This window comes from Peromyscus maniculatus, chromosome 1 (genome assembly GCF_049852395.1).
Source record: "Peromyscus maniculatus bairdii isolate BWxNUB_F1_BW_parent chromosome 1, HU_Pman_BW_mat_3.1, whole genome shotgun sequence".
Classification (NCBI taxonomy): domain Eukaryota; kingdom Metazoa; phylum Chordata; class Mammalia; order Rodentia; family Cricetidae; genus Peromyscus; species Peromyscus maniculatus.
The window spans coordinates 112,218,860-112,229,680 of record NC_134852.1 but is presented as its reverse complement, the minus strand read 5'-3'; the positions used below and the strand labels follow the sequence as shown (position 1 = coordinate 112,229,680).

The window sequence follows — 10,821 nt, the reverse complement described above, 5'->3', positions numbered from 1 at the left end:
TTCCCCATTGAGTGGGATCACAAACCTCAGATGCCATGTGGCCCAGGCTCATCCCGCTCTGCTCGGCCCCTTTCAAGGCTAGGGACAGAATTGCAGCAGTTCTGTTCACCAGGCCGCTGAGATAGGCTATAACAGGGCTCTAGAGAAGGCAGAATGCCTCGTACCTTCCCAGGGAGTCTCCAGTCTATCTCTAAATAGCTGGCTACCTCCTCTGCAGGTAGGCAGTTCCCTTTGAGGGCAACTCCCCATGAGAGACAGGCTCCACTCTGGAAACACCTGCATGGGGCCCAGGGTGGCCTGAAGTCCTCCTCCCTAGCCAACCGAAGCCTCTGTCTGTGAGTTGTGGTCTCACGTCTCCAGCAAGAGCTGTGCTGCGTCACTAACATACATATCTAGGCCCCAGCTCAGACAGCTGGGGGGGAGGGGGCTCAGGCTAGCTGGGGTCTGTCTCGTCCTGGATCTGGAGTTCCATAGCCGGGCTGCACAGTGGTACAATAAGTGAAGGCCAGGCCAGACCTCTCCCAGGACAGGGGAAGAGGGCACAGCTCAGTAAACATGCAGAGGGCAGAGCTCAGGCTCCGGGCTTCAAAAGTACCAGCACTTACCTTGATTTTACAACCAACGGTGCCCTTAGCCCAGGACACCAATCCCCCCCCCCACAACAACTGCAGGCCCCACACCACTGGGTAAAATATACAGATATATTTATATTATCAAAAAGTATCCAAAGTGGGGGAGGGGTAGCAGACAGCCACAGCCTGGGCCTCCCGGCAGCGCACACCAGAAGTGGGCTGACAACCCCAGGTCCAGCTTTGAGCTGGTAAAGCTTCCCACCAGCTCCCTCCCAGACTCCCTAGGAGTTCTTTCAGATTACCAGCTTTTTGCTGCTCTGGAGCCTATGGGAAGGGGGTGGGCTCCCTCCCAGCGGGGGCCCCAAGTCCTCCAGCCTCTCTTGCCGAGCTCCTGATTTCTGCCCCTCTCTCCAACTCCACAAACTCAAGGAGAGCGAGCCTGGGTAAGCAAGCCAGGTCAGGAGCACTGTAAGCCTGGAGAGCAGGGAAGAGCCCCGCCCCGGGAAAATCCCATTGCCGGCCCCGTTCCTGCCCAGCCCGGGAGCCTGTGCTGCAGTCAGGATGTGGGGTGTGGGTACGGCTTCCCCGTGTGTTCCGCTGGCTCACACCAAGCACACAGAGCACGAGGGTGTCTGAACAGGAAGGCTTCCTAGTGGCAGTTGACGGTGTCCCAGAGCCAGGATGACTCCTATGCTCAGACATGACGGAGGAGCTATAGGGAGCACAGAAACCCAGATCCTGTAAGTGCTTCGTGACAGCAGAAGGGACCAGCCAGTCACAGTAGATGCAGAAAAGTCAGCAGCTGCGGTTCCCAGGGCCAGACAGAGGGCACCCCAGAAACCTAGGGGAGGGACTAGAGGGGCTCTGAGAGAAATTAGTGAAGTGAAGGCAGGCATCCAGCCAGGTCCCCCCCAACCTTGCCCACAGGGACCAGAGCCACTTACAGAAAGGGGGTCAGCAGTGAAGGCTGCCACACTCCGGCGCATTTCGTTTTCACTGCCACGCAGAGGGATCAGTGATACACTGCCCATCCGGACCTCGGGCACTGCCCGGGACACTCGAGAGGGCTCCGAGGGCCACACCAGGCCGTCGTGCTAGGGGACAACCAGGAAAGGAGTCTGGGCCACACTTCAGCTTGCAGGCTCAGCTCCAGATCCACCCACCCTTCTCAGAAAAGCCTCCAGCTAGTCTCTAAGCTGCCGCCCTCAGCTTTGATCAAAGACTGATATGAGAAGCAGCTGTTTGCCGATGATGACCGTATCCCAGCACAACCCAGCCAGGCAGATTACTCAACAACTCTCATCTCTGGATCCACAAACCTCCCTAAGAATGCAGCATCAAGAAACTCTTCCCCGCAGAAGACACTGTCCTATGCCTCCACTTCCAGCAACCAAGAACTGCAGAATCCACTGTTCCCATCTAGGCCTTGACCAGCAGGAAGCTCACATTTAAAACAGAACTGCAGGAAAGAACTCAGCCCAGGGCCCTGGTGGTTTTGACTCCCTTCTCCCTCAACAGTCCTGAACTCTGCTGAACATCTGTTCTAACACATCTGTTTCCCGTCTGCACAGCCTCTGGCCTTGCTCTGGCTCAAGGGTGGTCACCCAGCCGCTGCAGCATGTCTTCTCCATGGGTGTGGCCCTCCAGGCTCTGTTCCCTGCACACAGGTGCCGGGGGAGCCAAGGCTTAACCCTCACCTCACTCTAACTCACTTGAAACTCAAGGTCTAGTTCAGCCTCTTGAGTGTGGCCTCAAAGCTCTCACAATCTGCCGCTGACCCACTGCAGGCCAACCTCTGGCACTCTTGGCTTCTCTCCTTGCAAATGATGAATATGGTAGTTTGAGTGAGAATGGCCCCCATAGGCTTCTATTAAATGCTTGGTCCCCAGTTGGTGGAACTGTTTGGGAAGGATTAGGAGGTGTGGGCTTTGTTGGAGGAGGTGTGTCACTGGGGAAAAGGCTTTTAATTTTCAAAAGCCTATGCCATTCCCAGTTAGGGCGCTCTCTCTCTCTCTCTCTCTCTCTCTCTCTCTCTCTCTCTCTCTCTCTCTCTCTCTCTCTCTCTGCCTTCTGCTTGTGCATGAGGTATAAGGTCTCAGCTACTGCTCCAACACCATCCCTCCATGACTCAGATCACGGACTCTAACCCTGTGGAACTACAAGTCCCCTCAAATTATATGCTTCCTTTCATAAGCCTTCCTTTTCTTTTTCACCCCTAGGCCTTTGAATATGCTGTTTCCTCTACCTAGAAGCCACTCCCCTGCAGGTGACTTCCCTCCCTGTGCCCAGAGACCCTAATTCCTATGACACCATCTCTCTGCTCCTGTCCCATTCTCCATGGTGGAGCCCCTTGAGGAGCCCCTTGCACTGGGTACCTGTACAGAGAGGAAGGTGGCAAACCACTCCCGGAGTTCCATCTGAGTGTCACAGCAGAGGTACCTGCAGAAGGCACAGTCAGGTCGCTGCCTTTCAGAGTAAGCAATTTGCCAGTCCCATCTCCCTACAGGCCATAAAACTGGGCAGAGACGCGAGCCCCAACCCTGCCCATCGCCCTGGGCCCAGGCCTTAGAACGGGGCCCTGGCTCACCATTGCTGCTTCTCGTGCTTCTCTGTCTCGTGGACCACGGTGAAGCCCCAGCTGCAGGGAAGAGCCAGGGTGTCACTCGGCACTTGCCAAGACTTGTGAGACAGAGCCCAGAAGCCCGGGCAGAGCAGAGACAGTGCCACGGCTTCCCCCAACACAGCACGCTAGGGCCACTGCCCCTTTCCCTCCCCACCCCAACCTTGGGCCTGATGTGAGGATGCTACGCGTGCCTAGCATGCCGGAGATACTGGGTTCCACCCTCAGCACCAAAACCCACAAGGCCACCCAACTGTACGGATGCCTGCCCAAGCCCACTCAAGCACCAGAGTCAACCAAACACGGCCAACCAATGAGGAGAACGTTAGAAAACCAAGTCGTGGGACTACGGTGCCGGACAGCCACAGCGGCGTGCTCCACTTCTCAACTTACTAAAACCTACTCGGGGGTGGAGAGACTGCTCAATAAGAGTGCTTGTTCTGCAAGCATGAGGACCTGTGTTCAAATCCCTTGCAATCACATAAAGAGATGTGCATGGCTGTGGGTGTCCATAACCCCAGCACTTGGGGGAGGGCAGAGACAGGCAGGCAGATCCCAAGAGCACGCTGGCCAGCCAGCCCTCCTGAAACGTTGAGACCCGACCTCAAGGGAATGAGACAGTGAGGCGGACACTCCAAGTCCTGCTCTGGCCTCCACATGAGCATGTGAGGGTATATGCACCCAGATGCTCACTGACATGCATCATACACACACACACACACACACACACACACACACACACACACACACACCTCCCCCACCTCCAAAAAAAACTCATAAACTCACTCTCAACAATGCTAGCAAGATTCTACCCCAGACCAGTGATCCTCAAATATGAACAAGCACTGTTACCTGGACAGCCGGAGGAGATATTGAGTCCTGGGTCCCACCCACAGGAGCCCAAACTCAGGAGGCCCAGGGTGACACCTGATCAAATCTGTGCTTCTATGGTATGTCCAGGTGATGCTACTGGCCAGGAGGACCCTGACCACAAAACTACTACACTACCCCCCAGAAAGCTCGACACCCCACCTCAGCTGTGCCCTCCTATCAGTCCAGAGACTCCCCAGGTCCTAGCCACAGACCGGGCACCTCAGTCCTGGCTTACCAAGTAGGTGGCCGCAGTTTCTTCTTTACACCCAGGTAGACTTTGAGGCTCTTGACAGGCCACTCCTTCTCAGGCCGGTGACTCTGGGGGAACACTTCATCAGTCAGGTGGGGACAGTCAGAAGGAGCTCTTCTGCTGCACACCGCCCTCCCCCGTCCCCAGCACCTAGGCATTCCGGAACAGGGCTCCCCCTCCCGGGAGCTTTCTCCCCAAAGCCCTCCCTGTTCACTGTCCAGCCATAGATGCCGCTCTCTGCAGTAGCATCAGACAGTCAACCCTCAGTCCCCAAGGTAGCTTTCCAGCGGGGAGCTCCAGAGTAATGATTCTGACACCAGCGGCAGGGCCGTCTCCGGACGCCCTCCTCCACAACACGTGGAAGCCGGCCCAGGCCGGGTGAGAGCCTTGGTTGCCCACTAGGGTCTGTATTTGTCTCAGTCACCCATTGGTCACTCTCCCTCCCTGACCATGGAGGCTCCAGGGTTGACCGTGTGAACAAAAGCTTGGGGACCAGCAATCACTAGCATTTTGGCCCCATCAGAAGGCCAATGAGTCAAGCTGAAGCTTACTGGCTGCTCTGTACGATAGGCCAGAGGGAGAAAGTCCCAATGGTCTAAGACAGGAAGCAAGAGGCCCATATACCAGGGTGGGGAACCAGGTTATTGACACACTTGCCCAACCCCCACCTCTGCGTATATGGGTCTGGGCTTGGGAGGAGCAGGCTGGCTCAAAGACGGAGGGGACAGGAGCCGTGACCCTCAAGGGAGAGGCTGCTTGAAGGGTCAGTGACCTTCCTCCTGTTCTGGGAGCCGTTTGCTTGGAGCCCTGCCCTTACCAGGCACCCCTGGGGCCAGCAGGGCCCCCAGGGAGGACAGTAGGGGAGGCAGATGCACTTACAACTGGGCCATCCCCACCTTGGTCCCCACCCACTGCTCCCAGCCGTCCCCAGGCATGGCTCCTCAGCAGGAGAGAGGGTCAGCTCAGGGGTATGGCCAGAACCCCTGTAATGGCCTAAGACCTGATGATGGAGCCCCAACTCCTCTACAGAGAGCGCCTCACTCGACAATCACAACATCTGGAACACACCTGGCTGCCGGTGTGAGAATCAAGAGTGGAGTGGACAAGGAAGCGAAGTCTGTGGGGAAGACAGGGTGTGGGCAGAACACGGGGAGGAAGACCCGCCCGCCCCCAACAGGCAGAGGCAAAGCCCTGAAACGGTCAGCCTGCACAGGAGGAGGCCTGGAATGGGGGACAGAGACAGGAGGCAGGCTGGGAGGACAGAGGCTCCTGCAAGGCCAGTGGGGCAGGAAGAAGGGCCTGGAAGAAGCCAGGCAGGATGGGAAGGGGAAAGAGTCAGGCAGAAGGTGCAGGCCTGTGCTCAGCAGTACGCGGCGGCCCAGTCAGGGCAGGAGATGCTCCTGCATCTGGAAACAGAGCGGCGGTCAGGCCTCACTTCCTCAGAACGGTGCAGTGGGATGTATACGTGGACAGTGGGAGGGTAGGGAGGCAGAAGCGCCATGATTCTCCCTTTGGAGACCACATCCTATAGGAACTGCACTTCCAAGCAGCTCGGGGTCCTGCCACCACTGGGGTCCAAGGTCACGGGCAGGGAATAAAATGTATGCCCATGGTTTTTCTGGAATATGCCTTTCTAACTCGATCCAGGATCTTAAACAACACAAGGTCTTGGGATGGGGACTGAGAGGCCACAGAGCCTCCCGCTCGGTATGAGGTTATCCTAATTTCAAGTCATCTTTCCTGTGGCCCCATAACCAACTGATGTCAGAGTCACCAGCACCCTCGTGGCCTGGGCACAGGGACAGCGTCTGCCAGGCACAGGCCCTGGGGTGACGCCAGCATGGTCTGCCTACACTGACAGCCTCCCGGCTACCCCCCCCCCCCGCCCCCGGCCCCCCCCCCCCCCGGAGCTCTGAGTCGCAGGACACAAGCCAGAGCTCAAACCCTAACACAACGGCCTTCATCCTAGTCTGTCATGAGCAAAGTCGCCTTGAGCCAGTTCCTTGGCCCTTTCTCGCCCTGGAAAAAGGTAACTTCCTCCTCTCGAGAGTAGGACCAAGTGCTAAGTCCGGCTCAATAACCATCAGACCTGTCCCTTCTCTCCACGCCAAGAGGTCAGCAGCTGCCTTTCAAGGCAGCTCGAGCACTCTTCTCCCCTCGGCCCACACAGACGGCCTCACTCTGCTCCACCAGACTAAGGAAGCACCTCTAGAAGGAGGGCCAGGGGAGATAACATCCTAGAGCCACAGCAGACTGACTGCAGGGGTGAAGAGCTCAGCGTGAGAGAGCCGGAAAAGACAAATGCAGGCCGGGGGTCCAGGCAGCGTGAGCAGAGGAGCAACCGGCCAAGACATAGAGATGAGGACGTTGCTCCGCCTGATCCTCCATGGCAGCCAGATCTGTCCACACGTGCTCTGGAGATGCAAGGAGCTAGAAAAGGCCGGAGATTGTGCTGGAGTCACCGAGGGACCCCAGGCTAGAACACTGTGCTTGGCATCACGCCTCCACTGCTCTTCTGCATACCCGCCCACACTCCGTGTGCCCTAAGGCAGAGGTGGTACCCACAGGGTACCATGGAAGGTGGATTCTCAGCTGAACCCCAGCCAGGGGCGACCCCCAGGCAGAAGTTACAGGCTGGGCAGCCTCAAGCGGAAAGTGGAGGGTTCTCGTGGGGCACTGGCTCGGGAGGCTGGGTAGCACATCCATCCCTGAGAGAGAACGTCTTACGGCCTCTTGTCCCTGTTTGGCACCTCAGGGTCAACAGTGTCAAGGGCATTCAGACAGCCCCAGCACTTTCTCTACGTTTGGAAGTGGGCAACTCTGAGAGCAGCAGAGGACATGAAACAGTCTTAACCCAAACTTGGGTCTCTGTTGCTGGCTCCAAAACTTCTCCACGTACTGTGGAAACTTCTAGCATCACACCAACGAGAGACCCTATCTTGAGGAAAAGGTCTTGGTTTGGGGTTAGGGATGAAGCGTGGAGTTTAGGCGCTGTACTGCAGGGTAGGGGCCAGTGACCACTGGTAAGAGGACAGGGAACCATGCCTGGGAAGAACTGGGAGCCCTGTGCCCCCAAGCTCTACCAGGCTCGCCTGGCCCCAGGTGGTGTAAGGCAAGGCAGCTGGAACATCCCATAGCTACTCACGGTCTCAGGGGCCCCGCTCCACGGCCTTTGGCTCTGTTTGATAGAGGAGCAGGGTTATGGAGGGCATCGTCCCAGTCTAGAGCCAGGACAGATTATGTCGTGGTGTAAAGGGAAAGGGGAGGGCAGATGGCAGGGCATGTGTGTGCAGAAGATGGGGGTCCCAAGGGGTCTGGTCTAGAACACCCGGCATGTTGGGTAGAGTAGGCCAGGAAGGGGCAGAGCAAGTACAGGTACAGCTCGGGACTGTTGTCATGGGGGACACATTCTCATGAGAGCTGTGTCAAACCACGGACCACCAGGGAGCATGTGTATGATGTCACGGCAATCACATGCACTCCAAGGCCTCATGGAGCTAGAGGCTTCGAGCAGCGACTCGGGGCCACAGCAGGAAAACACACAGCTATCACCAGCCACTGTGCTGCCAGACCCTCAGAGGGGGACCTCTCTCTTGGAGACCAAGAGTAATGTTTGTGTATGAGTGTCTGAGCACACATGGGATACAAGTGTCCATCATAGGGCTTACCCGAACCTCCTTGTAGAGCCGTAGGCAGCTGCTGTTGAGAATGAAGTAGCGATCGTGGAAGCCACCTGAGGGCAGCCCCAGACCCAGGAGGCTTCGGTCCTCACGGAACTTCATCATGCCATGCTTGGTGTCACCCACACGGCTGGCTAGGGGAGGACTGGAGTGGGCATGGGCTATACTATGCCACCTACCGACCCCAGTGCCCACTTCATGTCCCAGCCTCCATGAAAGCCCCCCCCCCCAGTTCCCTCCATCTGAGCTGTCTGCCCTGGTGCCACGAGGTCCTACCCTGCTTCTAGATGGAGGTACCCATCCTCCCTACATCCCCTACGGGCACCACTTACCCAAATACAACAGCATGGCCTCCATGGACTGGTACTTCTTCACCACCAGGTGGCTGTCTATGCCCAGCCCATGCACAATGGGCAGCACCTTCTCCGCAAAGTGTAACGGGCGCTCTGTGGAGAGGCCACACCACTGTCACTGGGTCCACACAGCTCAATGCCACCAAGGGCAAGCGCATGGACACACGTCCCCTACACCTCTCACCATCCACGAGCATCATAACACACCATAATTATGACCACCCTTCCCATAGGCCAGCTTCTGGCTTGTCACCCACGTGTCCCCAACAAGCGCTGCCCCTGCTCAGGCCAAAAGTGTTCCAGTTCCTTCCACCCTCACAGGTCGAATCCGCTACGTCCCTCTGCACTGTCCCACACTGTCTGGCTTCTACTTGGATTGAGACCAGGACCTTCCATTGACCTCCAGCATGTACTCTAACTCCCTGTCACAGCTCTCCCAGTCTACTAGCAAACAGCATCTTCTCAAAGTCCTGTCACTAATCACCCGATGGCCCTGCATCGCCACCAGGCTCCGTGTGGCTGCCCCCACCTCCAGTCCCACCCTGTGTTTCCTCATTTCTTGGAAGCTCAGCTCAGTGCTGGAGCGGCCGTGCTTTCTGGGAGCACTTGTCCCCGTCTTTATCAAGTAGCCCTTACTCTTCCTCACAGCAGGCTCAGGGACTCCAAAGCCATCGGCCCTGCCACGGGCTCGGCAGACAGCCTGGGCCTTTCCTGGAAAGCAGTTAGCTAGACACCACGGCAGCTGTCTGTTTCTGGGAGTGATGGTGGTATTAGCATCTCCGTCCCTTACCAGACTGACCCCTGCGAACATAGGGACCACTGCCTGGCTCCTCAGCCTAGTACCTGCCACTCACCAAAAAGAGCTGATGCATACGTCAGCAACACTTCCACCTCTCATCCCAACACCACTCCCTTCACCATTAAAGGCTTCAATTAGCCCCCTCGCCACCACAGGCAGGCTTCCCATCACAGCCATCCGCTCATGTGATCACTAACCATCCTCCTCTTTACCCCAAGAACAGTACCACCCAACGGTCCTACTGTTGAATTCAGCATCGTCCTTCTACAAGCAACACCGTCCTGACGTGTGGGAAAGCACCATCATGACTGGCGCCACCCACCCCTCCTCTGTCCACTTCAGCCCTATCTATCACAACCACCACCTGGACCTGCGACTTGCCTGTCATCACCAGCACGGTGATGACATTTTCACCACCATTTTCACTAGTGTGTCAGCAAAAAAGTGCCACCCAAAACCTCTGGCTCCCAAACTGTCGGGGGCAGGAGCAATGAGGCTGGGCTGAAGGCCATCCATGGCCACTCACCTGCCTCCTCCTTCTCGTTGACCTCAAAGCAAGTCCAGTAGTCCTTTTCCCTGATGCTCACATTGCGGCGGTCCAGGATCTCCAGGGCAAGCTCCTCTGCTGTCATAGATGCCGGGATCTGCAGAGGCCCAGGAGAAGGTCAGCCAGCCCCAAATGTGCCACCAGCTTCTGTTGGGCCACAATCTCCTGTGGTTCAGGCCCCAAACCCACTCCTCCTCGGGTCCGCTGAGCCCCGAGATGCAAAGAGGAGTGTCTTTGGGGATTCCCATACATTTCAAAGTGGCCATCTGTGCCTGGCCCTCGCCCAGCCCGGCTCAGCAGCCCCCACCTTGACATGCTGTTCAGTCTCCACCTTCTTCTCCTCCAGGTACACGGTGCAGATGAAGTCACCGGCATGCTGCAGGAGAGACTGGGCTCAGCTAGGGTTCCGGGGAGCAGTGCTGGCAGCCAGCACAAGCCTACCCAAACCCTGGCGGGCACCTGGGTCCCACTGGCAGTGCCAGCCACTCGCATCTTCACAATGGCAGTGACTTCCTCCCTCTGCTTCCTCAGCTCCTCCTCGTCCACCTGGGAAGGGCCAGCTGGTCAATGCCGTCTGAGAGGCTCAGCCTTGCCCACCCCTCCCCTCATTGCCTTCCCTAGCCCCCAATCCCGGCTGGGACGTACACTAAACACCACCACATAGTGGTTGATGAGGTCTTCCACCACCTTGCCGGCCTTGTAGTCCTGCCCATCCGTCTGGAAGAGTGTGGGCCCGAACACGATAGCCAGGTTGTGTGTGTTCATTTGGTTTGTGTCTGAGAAGCACTGTACACTGGAATGAGAACAGAGGAGCCTGGCCCAGAGCTTCCCCATCCACCTTCCCAATTCCTATTGGGACCAAGACTGGCCAAGGGGCCGAGGTCAAAGAAGACAGCGTGGACCCTAATTAAGGAGTGAAAGAGGGATGCATCTCAGGTCCTGGCAAGGTACAGGGCTGGGAAGCGAGTGCATTCGGCCTCAGTAACCTGGCCCCAAACTGACAAATATTCCATCCCCTCTATCCTGCAGGAAATAAGCTGAGATACAATGTCCAAGATCAGGGCAGTCACTGGTTGGCCCCCAGGCCCACCTGCTTGCCCATCTGCAGGCAGTCAGCCAGGCTGGGA

General features: G+C 57.2%; 1 protein-coding gene across 10 annotated transcripts in view; it reads right to left on the bottom strand.

The window, feature by feature from the left end:
* Positions 1-687: 687 nt before the first annotated feature.
* Arap1 (ArfGAP with RhoGAP domain, ankyrin repeat and PH domain 1) overlaps positions 688-10,821 on the bottom strand; it is a 63,618-nt gene continuing 53,484 nt past the window's right edge. For 4 of the 10 annotated variants that reach the window (XM_016000679.3, XM_076548383.1, XM_076548376.1 and 1 more), the window contains 12 exons: positions 10,340-10,487; positions 10,154-10,240; positions 10,002-10,070; positions 9,674-9,791; positions 8,328-8,441; positions 7,984-8,129; positions 7,461-7,493; positions 4,301-4,383; positions 3,160-3,210; positions 2,948-3,011; positions 1,517-1,666; positions 688-1,284 (listed from right to left, as the gene is read on the bottom strand). In XM_016000679.3, the coding sequence (XP_015856165.1) occupies positions 1,267-1,284; positions 1,517-1,666; positions 2,948-3,011; positions 3,160-3,210; positions 4,301-4,383; positions 7,461-7,493; positions 7,984-8,129; positions 8,328-8,441; positions 9,674-9,791; positions 10,002-10,070; positions 10,154-10,240; positions 10,340-10,487 (1,081 nt within the window). In that variant the 3' untranslated portion in view covers positions 688-1,266. Of the gene's footprint in view, positions 1,285-1,516; positions 1,667-2,947; positions 3,012-3,159; positions 3,211-4,300; positions 4,384-7,460; positions 7,494-7,983; positions 8,130-8,327; positions 8,442-9,673; positions 9,792-10,001; positions 10,071-10,153; positions 10,241-10,339; positions 10,488-10,821 lie in introns of those variants that run through there. The other 6 variants (XM_016000681.3, XM_076548403.1, XM_016000684.3 and 3 more) reach the window with 4 other exon arrangements.